The sequence below is a fragment of the Dioscorea cayenensis genome, unplaced genomic scaffold (assembly GCF_009730915.1).
Source record: "Dioscorea cayenensis subsp. rotundata cultivar TDr96_F1 unplaced genomic scaffold, TDr96_F1_v2_PseudoChromosome.rev07_lg8_w22 25.fasta BLBR01001798.1, whole genome shotgun sequence".
Classification (NCBI taxonomy): domain Eukaryota; kingdom Viridiplantae; phylum Streptophyta; class Magnoliopsida; order Dioscoreales; family Dioscoreaceae; genus Dioscorea; species Dioscorea cayenensis.
This window is the reverse complement of record NW_024088189.1, coordinates 1-12,866: the sequence shown is the minus strand read 5'-3', so window position 1 is coordinate 12,866 and position 12,866 is coordinate 1. Positions and strand designations below refer to the sequence as shown.

Here is a 12,866-nt window from a genome sequence, read left to right as displayed (position 1 = left end):
GTCAAAGAATAGAACTATAGTTCCCTCAATAAGAAGAACACGGTTATACAGAGTTGTACACGATTGGAAAGTATTTTCAACATACAAAGCAATTTACAAATTGCTGAGGGCAATATAAGCTATTAGTTAGTTTGAAGTCTTGTTAATGACCACTGGCTACTCAGTCAAGAAAAATCAAAGATACACCCAGCCATAGAAAGACGTAAAACAAAATACATGCGGAAGATTAGTATCAGCCAGCTACTCTCCCATGGTGACCTATTTTTGTGGAGCCATTTTATCATTTCCACCCACATCGAACAGTGGTAACTTTGCATAAGGGACACTGTCATTTTGCTTATTATCTAAGAAAATGGTGTAAGATAGACATCTTATCACTGAAGGTTTTCAACCACAAGCCGACCACCCATAGACTTTTCTTCCAACATCCTGGCGCCTTCAACTTAATGTCATAAAAGTGGCATATTTCCTTGATATTATCTCTTTTTCACAACTGGCCTCTTCGTCTTGCAGCTGACCTAATAGTCCCATTTAAGGATACCTCATGCTAGAGCACGTGACGAGCCTTTCCTCTATGGGTGCAGATGCTTTACAAAATATTAAACCACTTTTGCTGATTTCATTTTAGCATTTTGGTGTAAAGCTCAAAATCAGTTTTCACATTTGGAAAAGATATTGGCTACTCAGAACCTCCCTTTACTAGGTATTTGATTAGTGATGGTTGCCTTGGGAGGTGCAAGCGAAGGAGACATAATGGAGGCTGACATACTTGCTTTTTGTTTGAAAAATGGAGGGAGATCTAATGTTTTGGAAATACAAATTCTGGTGTAGTAGTAGACACAAAGAGAAAACAGATGGCCAACAATGAATGAATGATTGCTCCAGGAGTCCAAAGTAAATTAGGTGTCAATTTCAAGGATGCAAGGAGTCTCCCTTTACTGATGAGTTAGAAAATCAATTAATACTGCTATCACAGTTGAATAGCAGGGGAAAGTTCTTGATAGTAATTGATTGTAAGGAGATTCTCCGCACATGTTAGAAAGGAAAATCAAAAGATGTATCCATTAAGCAGAATATAATATACATACCTATGGCACACTTTTCTTTCTAATAGATTATCCTCATTCTGAAAACTCTTACTCTCTCTAATTTTCAGAGCAGCCCATATGCTCAAGGTATATTTGCCAATATCAACATTCAAAACTTATTATCATCTCATTTAAAGGAAGGTCAAATACAATGAATCAATTACCATGTTGTGAAGAACTCACTGAACTCATATATATCAGAGCTTACACACAAACACTACTAAACTATAAAGACCTGTTTTACAATGAAACTATAACACAAATGAGCACATGATTTACAGCAGTCTGATAGCATATCGGCAATTAATGTCTGAAAAGGTGAAATTTCTTACCATCTCTTGATAGAGCAACGCGAAGCGAATTCATGAAAGTGCAAAATAGTTGGGACTAACCGCTTATTGTTGTAATTGTTGACTACAATGACTAGAATGAGTGACAGACTTTACTTGGTACTTTGGTGTGTAGGTGTGTGGTGCAAAATATTACATTTGATTATGTTTTTGATAGTTACATTCTAGTTGTAGTGATGAGCTCAAACACCATTTTAAGTTTTTAACGATGATACAAAACCTAATTAAGAGAAGAAAAGCCTTGAAAATTGTATTGAAGCAGCTTTCTCATCTTTATGAATCATTATTCTAACAATTTTTTATTCTCCAAACACACCCATGAGCTGATGGAAATCGGTATATTTTCTAAGATCAACATTCAAAACACAATTACCTCACCTGAAGGAACACCACAGGCTCTGGCATAAAAAACCGGTTTTGAGGCAGTCATTGACATCATATCGGCATTTACACAAGCACTTCAAAACAACTGCTTCATAATGAAACTATGAAACTATATAATGTATTTGCATCCAAAGTAAAAAGGTGAACAAGAGATTCCAGTAACTGACCAACTAGAAACTCGGGCACAAGGCACACATCGGGGTTTGACAACAAAAAGGCAACCATTAAACCCATCTCGGCATTTACACAACCATTATAACAAACAGCTTCATACTGCAACTAATCCAAAGACTTAAAACATATATTTGCATCAAAATGACACTGAATTCATACTGCCATTTACATAGGTGTCATACAAAATTCATCCTGGCATTTAAGCAAGCGTTACAAAAACTAAAAGATGTGAACAAGAAATTTCAGTCACTTTTGAAGCTGCAAATCATTCATTGAACTCATATAGGCATTTACACAAGCACCATGACTAACTATCTCATTGCAAAAGCATGACTTCAATCCAGACACTAAAACCATACATTCGCATTGAAAATAGAACCGTGAACAAAAAAGTTCCAATCACTGAACATCTAGAAAATTCACAAGAAAGTAAACATCATGGTTTGAAAGTGTAAGGCTGGGGGAGTGAAATGGGACCTCGGTGGGCTTCATCGCTGTCAAGCAACCTCTGCACCCTCTTCTTAGCGCAGTACTGTCGATCAAAGTGTTTCACCTGACAATCAACAATGGCGATCAAGAACCATTACCTCCTCCAATGAAATCAAAAAACAAACAGATATGGATAGATTGACAAACCCAGGTGGGGCGGCAGCTATTGACGAAGACGGTGCGTGATTTCTTGCACTCTGCGGGGTAGAGAAGGCCAACGGTGGCGATCTCGGTGGGCTTCTTGTCGACCTCCTTCTCGAGGCACGCGTAGAAAGCGTCCCGCGCCTGCAACAAGGAGATCGATTGAATTCTCTATAGACAAAGAAGGATGAGGAGATGGAGATGGAGATGGAGATGGAGATGGAGATGGAGTACCTTGTAGCAGGCGGCGCGGCCATCGGCGAGGACATCCGCCATTACTTCACTACTGGTGCTCATCGAGTGTTCGACGAAATGCGCGCCTTTTTTCTTGGAGTTAGGGTTTATAAACTATTGAGATGGGCTTAAAATTAGAAATTTGAGAAATAATTATTAGGGATGGCAATTACTTTTGTGATTTTTAAAATTTTAATTTATAAAAACCTTATCAAAAATTGCTTTTTACAATTATCAAATAAATAGAAATGTTGCTTTTGGTTTTTCATTTTATTTTTATAAAAAATATGAAAAAAACTTGTGAGTCTATATTTTATATTTAAATAAAATTTTGAAATTTCTGTTTAAGTTCATTTCTATTTCTGTTTAATGTTCAAATATTATATTGCATTAACAAATCTAAATCATAAATTAAAATTTAAAGCTTGTTAGGTTATTAAAAAAAAAATTCATGTAAAACTAAAAAAAAATCAGCTGCTTCTTTAGTTTTGTATTAATTTAGTTCAATCTAATACCTTTGGAGGTTGGGGAATAAAATAGTAGTTTATAAAATTTTAACCTGACATATTATATCTATTTTATCTTTAAAAAACACCATAAGTGAAACTATATATAACATAAATATGATTTTAATTCAGGTAGCTAAATTAAAGAATGTGAAACTACATTCTTACCATTTTTTTTTTTGGGTTAAAATTCAAACTAACATAAACTAAAACCACAATAAACACCTCCGTACATATGTACACAAAAGTACCCTTCCATTTTAGTGATTTATGGAAACAAATACTCCAAAAGGCAAACATAATGCACATATGAAATTAATGAAAGGACATCCACTAGCCTTACCCTTCCTAGTGTACTGCCCTCCAAGTTCCCACCAAAAATTAAACACTCATTTGTTCTATATAACATCTCCAATGAAATGGAAAAAGACTCATAATTAATGTCTTCCTCTTGGAACACAAACTCAGCTTCAGAAAACACAGATATTATCCTTTCAATGGTAATCACCTGATTGTTTTTTACCTAGGAGAAAATTAAACAATGGTTAAAATTTCTCTGACTCATAAAAATTACTGAAGAAATATATTTTCATGAACAAAAAGACTCAATTCATGAACAAAGCTCAGAAAAGTGTTACCAAAAGATATTTTTCATATGTCGATTACTGCTGATCAAGTAGAGTAAAGAGGATGAAGCAACAGAAATTGGAGGCTTATTAACTACTCATCAGTGAAAGGAATTGTCTAAATGAACACATAAAAATGGGTTTTAAAAATTTGAAAAAGAATAGAACAATTGATTCATTGATCCTGTCGAAATCAGAGTTTCATGAGCAGTACTAATCAAGATTTAAGTTCTAAATATTGTTTTTGCTTCTGATTTAAAGGGAATTTAATGATATACTGCAATGTCAATACTTCAGCTTCACAATAATAAGAGCTGCAGTTAATTAGAGAAACACAAAACATCAACTTTCAAAAGAAGTTACATTACTTACCAATCGGTCTTTCATTATGTTTTTGAGTTCTACGCCAATTTTTCTTCTTTTAATACTGCCATCAAAATAAGTAACGTCTGTTAACTTCTAGGAAAGATATTCATAGATTTTAAGAAACAAGGTCACCATTTTTCAGTTTTGAGATTAATGAAATAACCATCATGAGGAATGCAATGAGCAGAAAGATACAATGAAAAGGTTTGCCGTGAAATGAAAATAAGGGGGCTAGAGTTCATCTGAAGATGCACATGTGTTCATCATATTTCACATTCTTATGTTTTGTGATCATCATATTCCAGACTAATTGATCAGTAAATTGTCATAGTTGCACATTCTCAACATGCATGAATGGTTAGTCAGTTATAACTATTTTTTATACAGCAGTTACAGATTAGTCACTCAATGTATGACCTGATTCTAGAAATTAAATCTGGAAGGATACCTATTTTTGCCACATTTATGATCCTTCTAAGATGTGGATAGTGCACATCTTCTTTGATTGAGCATGTCAATGGTTTGCATTGTCTGAGGGAAAAAAAATCTAGCAAATGCTTGAAAATTGTAGGTCAATTTATCAATCATCGGACTTTCATTAAATTTATAAACATTTCTATTAGCTATGAGCATCTTCGAAAAAACAAACATTTAGCATTCTCTATTAATATGTGAAGAACAGATTTTTTTGTGCATTAAAAAACATCAATTATTAGAATGAAGATAGATAAAGAAACGATTATATATGATGACATAAACACAATTTCACATGCAGTTTTGCACAAGGAATAGCACTGCATCTTCATCAACTAAGCTTAAAATTTTGTTTTTTAAAAAAACCATAACATGACCAACAAACCAGAATATAAAAACAAATTAACTACAAAAATATATTCAATTTTGAAGAACACAAACCTGAAACATTAACTTAAAGTTTAGAGTGCTCCATTGATTGTTTGCCCAATATGTTGCCAATTACTAAGAAATATTGAATTATGAAATGGAAAGTTAAATTGCAATAATAAGAGTTAAAATTTGGAAATACAAACATCTATTGAAATATGTACTTTTAGTAAAAATAAAGACATTTAGCGAAGAAAAATCAATATATTTAACTTGTATTTAACATGGAATCAGAGCTTACAAAATAAAAATGATTTATTTGTAACGTGGCTAAGCCACTTTAATTAGTAATATAGATGTAAAGGTAAGAGCTTGGGTTTCTCATTATATTAAATTTAAGTTTTTGGGTTAATGGAATATGGAATTATGGATAATATGTTAGTTAATAACTAGCAAATTAAATCTAAAACCATAACTTAGTTTAAGTTATACATTTCAAATCAACTCTAAATCATTTCCTACACCAAAAATTATTATTTTGGTATATTATGTACAATTTAACTTATACTTTGATGTAAATATACAATCTACCAAATAAGGAGCTACAGTTTCAAAAATCAAATTAATTATTAGGAAACATGGCTCTCTTAAGTAATGCTACTAGGGCAATTGATCCATAAAGCCATTAATAAGAAAGTTGAATTCTACTTAAAAAATCTAAAATTCCACTAAAAACTTTTGCTCTTTTAAACTGAACTCAAACTTGGTTTTCGAACTCAAGAACGCTCAACTCTATTGAACTTAGGTTAGCAATTCAAGATAAATAAATATATTATTATTTTATATTTTTAATGTTGATATTTTATATATTATTTTATGATATATTATTGCATTAAAAAAAGTGGAAATTGCCAAAAAAACCCTTTAAGTTTGTAAAATTGCTAAAAAACACCCGTTAGTTTTGCGATCCCACAAAAACCCCCACTCCTTTTAAAAGTCTATGTTTTTCAAACCCCCGAACACATAGCGGATGTGAGCGGAGTGAGTTTCAAATTTTTTTGGACGAAAATGCCCTTGCATGGGGAGTCGTGGTGCTGACCATCTCGGCGATTTGAGGAGGAAGTGGGGGGTTTTTCAGTAGGAGTAACTCAGAGGCAATTTATTGGAGTGGTTTAATTGCTTTTCTCGACTCACGTCTTGACTTTTCCATTTCGAAGTTTGTCTCCGAAGTTGTCTCTGCGTGAAAGCCTCTGTAGTGCCATTTCATCGACTTTTCCCTTTCCACGGTATCTCGAAGGAGAAGTCCCCATGTGACTAGTTGGCGTTTCGTGAGTTCTGATCTAAGGTATTGAGTATGGTTTTTATGTTAGCTGATTACATTACTGAAAGAAAGATTTTTTTCGGTTTTTGTTTTGTGCTCTATTTTTTTGTTGGAAGATATTGAAGTCTGCGAGAGATTTCTCATTTGGGGTTTTGTTAGTCTGCGAGGGAGATTTCTCGGTTAGGGTTTTTGTTTTTGTTTTTGCGTTTTTCATTATGTATACACTATCGAAATAGTTTTTCGATTATTATGATTTGTGTAATATTTATAATGTACATTTCAGTTTCGTTTGATATAGTTTGCGATTTCTACAAATGAGGGTTGGCGTTTAAGAAATGAGATGTTCACAGTTTAACATTTGTTGTCTCTGTTTAAAGTATTCACGTCTACATTTTAACAAAAATGGGTCTCTGTTTAACATTTTATATCTCTGTTTAATAGCGAGAGTTTACCGTTTAAAAACCTTATATTAGCAGCTTAAACTTTTTGTCAATCTTTGCGAGGCTTGTGATTATGGCGGTCGACCCTAGTTAATGGGCGTTGCTATTTGACACGGTTGTGGAGACCTTAGGTGAATTGAAAGTTAACATGACCCTCGACCTTTGGGAGATTATTCGAAGGACACCGTTTGCGGCGTTATTTGGTGGAAGCCATATACCAGAGAGGGGCCCTTCTTGATTCTCTTTTGCAAAATGCGATGGTCGCGCTGATAAATTCGGGGATCGGGGAAAGCTTCTTTGAGTTTGAGACCTCGAGATGTGGCCCTCGTTCTTGAGTACTGCGTTGCGATGGCGGCGTGATGGTCTTTCGAGAAGAAAAAACCGGTCGGCGTTCAGGCGGTATCTATCAAGACCCTACGAGAGACAGGGAGACTCCATCGAAAGCACTACGGTGCAACTTGTTCGACGAGAGGGAGAAGAAGATAATTTTGTCAAACTCACGATGGTGTACCTCATGGGGGACGATCCTCTTCCCAAATACATCATGCTCGGTTCGAGGCTGGATCGTTGATTACGTCGATGATCTACCGGCCGTGAGGCGATCTGGCGTGAGGCGAGGCGGCCTGAAGTGGCTTATGGAGGATATTCCATAGCGGCCGCCCGAGTCTGCAAGATAGATCTTGTAGGGAAGAAGACCAAACACGAAGTACGTTAAGGGGTTTGCTCGGTCGGCGCTTAGCGTGCGGTTTTCTGGTGGCGGAGCAGGGGAAGAAAGTCCGTTTCGGCGAGATCCCAAGGATCTTTGTGCTACGGTGAAAGTACTTCAGGAAGCGAGCGGCGGTGAAAAGCGAGCTTGTCGTCGCTCGATGGAAAAGAGGTAATAAATCATGAATGATGTCTAACGTAAGTCTTTAATGTTTAAACATTTTTTTAGCGTTTAACTTTAGTATTTACCGTTTAACTATTATTAATAACCGTTTAAATATTACATTCTCCGTTTAATTATATTCTATAACGTTTAAATATATAGTTTCACGGTTTGAGTTCAGTGAATCTTTGAAGAAGAAATATTTGTTGGCGCATGACCGAGCGGATGGATGCCATTGCTCGGGAACCGCTAGCTCGAAGGCGGGGATGAGAGAGGCGGCCTCTCATCGTGCTTGGCCGGGCGCCGTTCTCCTACTTCCGACCCGCGCGCGCACGCGTTCCTCGGCCAGGAGAAGCCACTCCCCCTACCCGTGATTGCAGCAACCCCTCCCTACCACGACAGCAGCGAGTCCCCCGACCATGGCGGCCCCTCCGGCCGTGGCGGCCCACCCGGTGACATTAGGGCGAAGATGTCACACGCAACTCTTATGCGAGGCGTGCGAGATATTGATGACCGAGTTTCCTCGGCTTGTCGCTCGTGTGGGCCTGGAAGGGCGTTCATGACCAGGGCTGCGCCATCCCTCGAAAAGAACGAAGCACCGGGACGAGCAGGCGTCGGGATTTGGCGGCGGCGACGTCATCGGGAAGGTCGTTCAAAGCGGCCACATTCGAAGAGACTTGCGAAAAAGAGGAGAACAATCTCGCCTCATGTCTCCAGCTGTGGGTGACGATGAAACAATAGCATGACACCATCGGTGGTGATCTTTATTCTTGAGTGCATCGCCGTTGATGACATGGCCGTGAGCGGTGGAGGGACATCGTAGATGATGTGGCCGTTGCCCGCGGTTGAGGGAAAGGTCGTTGACTCTCTCTCGATGAAATCGTCGACCGGTGGAGCCAGATGCCGAGATGCGGCATCAAGATGGGCGCAGATCCACGAAGGTCGAGAACAAGTTAAGGGTGTGTCTCCCAGTGATCTTTGTTGTCGTGGCCCACGGTTGAGAAGATCGTCGAATCCGTTCTGCGTGGCCGTGGCCCGGCAGTCTGCATGACCAAGCGGGGACACGATCCCACCACAGCAAGAACCGTGTAAGGAAGTGTACTGCGGTTGATCTTTGTCATGCGTCGTCCCGCGTGAAGCCGGACACAATCCCTAGCAAGAACAACAATGTAAGGATGTATGCGGGTTGATCTTTGTCGCCATCGTCCCGCATCAAGGAAGATCGCGATGAAGACCCCGGCCAGAACAGCGAGAGAGATGATCGAGGCGATCAAAAATTGGACCATCGGCTCGGAAAGCTTTTATTCGAAGAAGAAGAAATGGGTTGGCTTTGAGTCGTCTTAACAAAGTCTGACGAGGAGTTGATGAGGATCTTCCTCGTTGCTCTATGGGACGAGGTAAAGTGTAACGTTTTTATGATATTGTTTAAAGGGTTTCTTATAGTGTTTAACTATTACCTAATAGTGTTTAATACCATTATGTTATCATTTTAAGTTTTTAAGCCTTACCGTTTAATTATATATAATATCATGTAACAATTGATAATATCATTTAAATATTCTGATATGAGTCTTCTAATATACATTGTCGTTTAACCTCGACTATCTGTCGTGTGGAAGAATAGCAGTTGTCGGCTCATCCTGTAGACGAGGTTATACAGCCTTGAGGGGAAGGAGATGGTCGTGATGATGTGATGGGACAGCTTTTCGTATGCATAATACAAAAGTCGTGAGCGAGAGCCCGTATCCTTACGAAGCTGCTCCATCATCGAGGCCCGCTTGCGTGTTGTTTATGTCAAAGCGGGGACGGCCTTTGCACAGACACTGATTATGGCTATGATCGGGGATCTTTGTCGCGACACGCATGAAGTTCAAATTGTCATCCTCCCGATAATCATGAATGAGCCACTTCCATGTCGTCGTCACGGACAATGATAATCAAGAATACTGGGCGTTATTCTTCGATGTCAGGAATGCGATAAGGGCCAGCGTTGGACATGGTAAGTTCTTTAATTATATCAGATTAATATCTGTTTGGTATTTAAATCGGGTATTCTAATCTCGACTTGCGTATCTCGGACTGGAATCTATTCGACCTTTGTGTCGATATGGAGTTAAGCGAGTCGGCGGCAACAAAAGTACCGCACTCGTGCGGCACGAAACCCCACGCCCAAAAACAAAGGCGTCGATTCGCGTAGTCGTCATGCGGTTTTATCGAGCGATGCGTGGGGTGAGAAGTTACGACTCTGCGACGAGGGCGTTCCTTACCTCGGTTACGGTATGTTACCGCGTACGGAGGAGGGCGTCGGCGTCCGTGACGAGGGGTCGTCTGCAGCGGGTTAAGTACAGTTTTTGAATAACATGTCTTGTATATCAGTTTGTCGATTTTTGTTTTCAAATGTAAATCTGGACAAATTCGATTCGTTGTTTTTAGGTGTTCGAAGAACATGACTTGATATCTGTAATGTAAATTTTGTTTGTTTTGAATTGTAAAGCGGGTTAAATTCCATTCGGTTTTATTTCATTGTTTTAATTTACGTTGTGCTTGTGTACATTTCACTTTCATTGTTTAAATATAGTATATATCGTTTTAAACATCGGGTTTTAAATATTTCAAAATGCAGTGTGCCGTTTAAAAATAACACTTTCTCTGTTTAAATGAATGCACTTATTGTTTAACTAAATATGGAAAGTTGCCCATCAATACACAATTCAATTCAAACCGTTTAAACGTCGAGTTGAAATATTTCAAATCTAGATGTATCCGTTTAAAAATAACAATGTCTCCGTGTAAATACATTCGATTACGTTATAAATACACTATGTTTCCCACATCAAGCGTCGGTTTATTAACAATGCCTAGTCGGCGACGGTTTCATTTCCAAGATAAATCGGTGTGGCCGGGATCCTTGGCGTAATGCCATGTAACTCGCGGACGTCAAGCGCTGCGACTCGATCCTCTTTCGTCTAGGCAGCCCAGGCTGCCTTCTAATCCTGATGATGTACAGCGAAGCTCGCGATTTCCGTCACGAAGGCACGTCAGTCGTCGGGTATGGGGAATATAGCTTCCTTGTATGCGGTTTGTAATTGTCGGCGGTGAAGTACCCGCTCATAAATCGATGTCGTTGGTGTGACATGCGTGTCTGCTTTAGCATAAGCATGTTTTGCAAGGATACCATAAACTTGCCGCAGCCGACATGAACAAGTTACGATGGCGAGATCCGCGGATTCTTTGCGTTGGTCGATCGACCCGTAGCGATCGTCGACCTGACGACCAACCAGCGAAGATTTAGTTTTGTCCTCGACAATGATCTCAACCCGAATGTATATGCGGGCGTAAGTAGGGTCTCCCGTTGGTCGCTTGCTCACGTCGGTTACGCTAACGTCGCGTCAACTTGACACAGCAAATAAGGTTAAACAAAGAGCGGTGATGGTTAAATAATTAAATCGACATGTTTAAACATTATTGTAATTAAATAAGCGAAATGATTAATATTTAAAAGTCAGGGAAAAGTGTAATTAAAGCAAAGATTGAGAATGTTTAAAGGGTGTCTGAAAATGTTAAGTGTAAATCAACATTCGCTGGACCTTATGGGTCGACCGTTTTACGTCAGCGTTAAATGACGAGCTTCCTTGATCAAGCATTGAGCGACTCCAGCGACGTTCGAATACATCTCACCCTGACGATCACCTCGAGCGAGATAATTAGAGCCAATGTGCCATGTCGATTTATTAATCAACCCGTTGATGAGCTTGAGTGATATGGCTGCGGATTACATTCACGGTATCGTCGAAATCTTTGGCGGGTGGATGCCGCGCATGATGCGGAAAGCGTATAGACTGACACTCACTCCCTCAATGCCTTCCCGAGTCGGCGTTGGCTTTCGTAAAATTGGCCTCGAAATGTCGAAGGCGATGCGCGTGTGGCGAAGAAGGGAAGACTCTACGAGTTGCGCTCACGAGGCCCTTGGACTGTCAGACACGAAGGTAATTATCTCATGATAATCTCCAGCCTCGTATAAAGGCGTCGCCCGACTTAGATATGAACCAAGTCGATTGGCGTCGGTCTAGATTTATCGACTATACCGAAGCGACGTGGAAAAACCATTGTTACCATCTTTCCACTGTGGCGCAGTGAGTGTGCCCGATATTTTCCAAGGAGGTGGGTACCATCGGCTTGACGTGACCCTGCAAGCCCTCTTGAATCCTGATACACTGCTGAAAGAAAAGAATCTGCGTTTAAAAGCGATCGCGTCTCTCTCACGATCGCCTTAGCTATGCCGGGTTGTCTCGGCCGCCCTTATCCACATGCAAGCAACGATCGTAGGCGGAGATGTCGGCTGCTGATCGAGGACCACCCGGGCGTGCTCTTTTTCCCAACCAAGCACACTTTGTATGGTATGTGGACACCATGTTCCCATAGACGTGTCCTACGAATGTCGATGGCCTTATGCGAGGGGCCGTTGAGCTCACGAATCGCTCGATGCGCTAACCCGTTTTTGGGACGCTTTCGGATGTGGCGCTGAACCTATGCCACCACCGCAGAGTGTGTGAGCGGGTTGATTGTCTTGATTACGAAAGTATTTTTGTTATACTCTTTTTGATGCGTGAAGGCGCAGCCGAGCGACCATCGTAGCGCATTCCGCGATCGCTCGATGTTTTTCGTTCTTTATGAATTTGAAGTCAAAATTCCTTTTGATTGCATGATTTGAAGTACGTCCACGAAATGTTGACAGCCGTCAGCGTTGACGATATCCAGCGACGACACTCAGAATGATCGGCGAGGAAGGAAGACATCCACGCGTCGAGGGTCGCCATGGGGATGAATGGGAGACTCGCGAGAATCCGAATTCTACCGTAACACTTGAGTCGAGTGAAAAGATCGATATGTTAAGCGGAGAATACAATGTTTAAGCGATAATGACAATAGTTAAACGTTAAATTAAATACTTAAACAATTAACTAATAACGTAAAGGACTAGTACAATATGTTAACCCGATTAAGGACATATTTAAACAGCAATACGTAACTTCCAT

General features: G+C 39.6%; 1 protein-coding gene and 1 long non-coding RNA gene across 2 annotated transcripts; both read right to left on the bottom strand.

Moving 5' to 3' along the window:
• Positions 1-2,326: 2,326 nt before the first annotated feature.
• Positions 2,327-2,945, bottom strand: LOC120257020. The gene is made up of 3 exons (XM_039264667.1): positions 2,861-2,945; positions 2,633-2,770; positions 2,327-2,549 (listed from the first exon to the last, which is right to left on the bottom strand). The coding sequence occupies exons 1-3, from the start codon at positions 2,921-2,923 to the stop codon at positions 2,433-2,435; spliced, it is 318 nt and encodes a 105-aa protein (XP_039120601.1). The 5' UTR covers positions 2,924-2,945; the 3' UTR covers positions 2,327-2,432.
• Positions 2,946-3,602: 657 nt separating this feature from the next.
• Positions 3,603-4,404, bottom strand: LOC120257021. Its single transcript, XR_005535483.1, has 2 exons — positions 4,365-4,404; positions 3,603-3,889 (listed from the first exon to the last, which is right to left on the bottom strand). It is a non-coding gene; the product is annotated as an uncharacterized LOC120257021 (long non-coding RNA).
• Positions 4,405-12,866: the final 8,462 nt, after the last annotated feature.

Bases quoted from the DNA above. Each gene is read 5' to 3' on its own strand.
- LOC120257020 (XM_039264667.1), bottom strand. From the start codon at position 2,923: ATGAGCACCAGTAGTGAAGTAATGGCGGATGTCCTCGCCGATGGCCGC. The intron at 2,771-2,860 runs GTACTCCATCTC...TCCTTGTTGCAG, and splicing joins GCCGCGCCGCCTGCTACAAG to GCGCGGGACGCTTTCTACGC. The intron at 2,550-2,632 runs GTTTGTCAATCT...GTTGATTGTCAG, and splicing joins ATAGCTGCCGCCCCACCTGG to GTGAAACACTTTGATCGACA.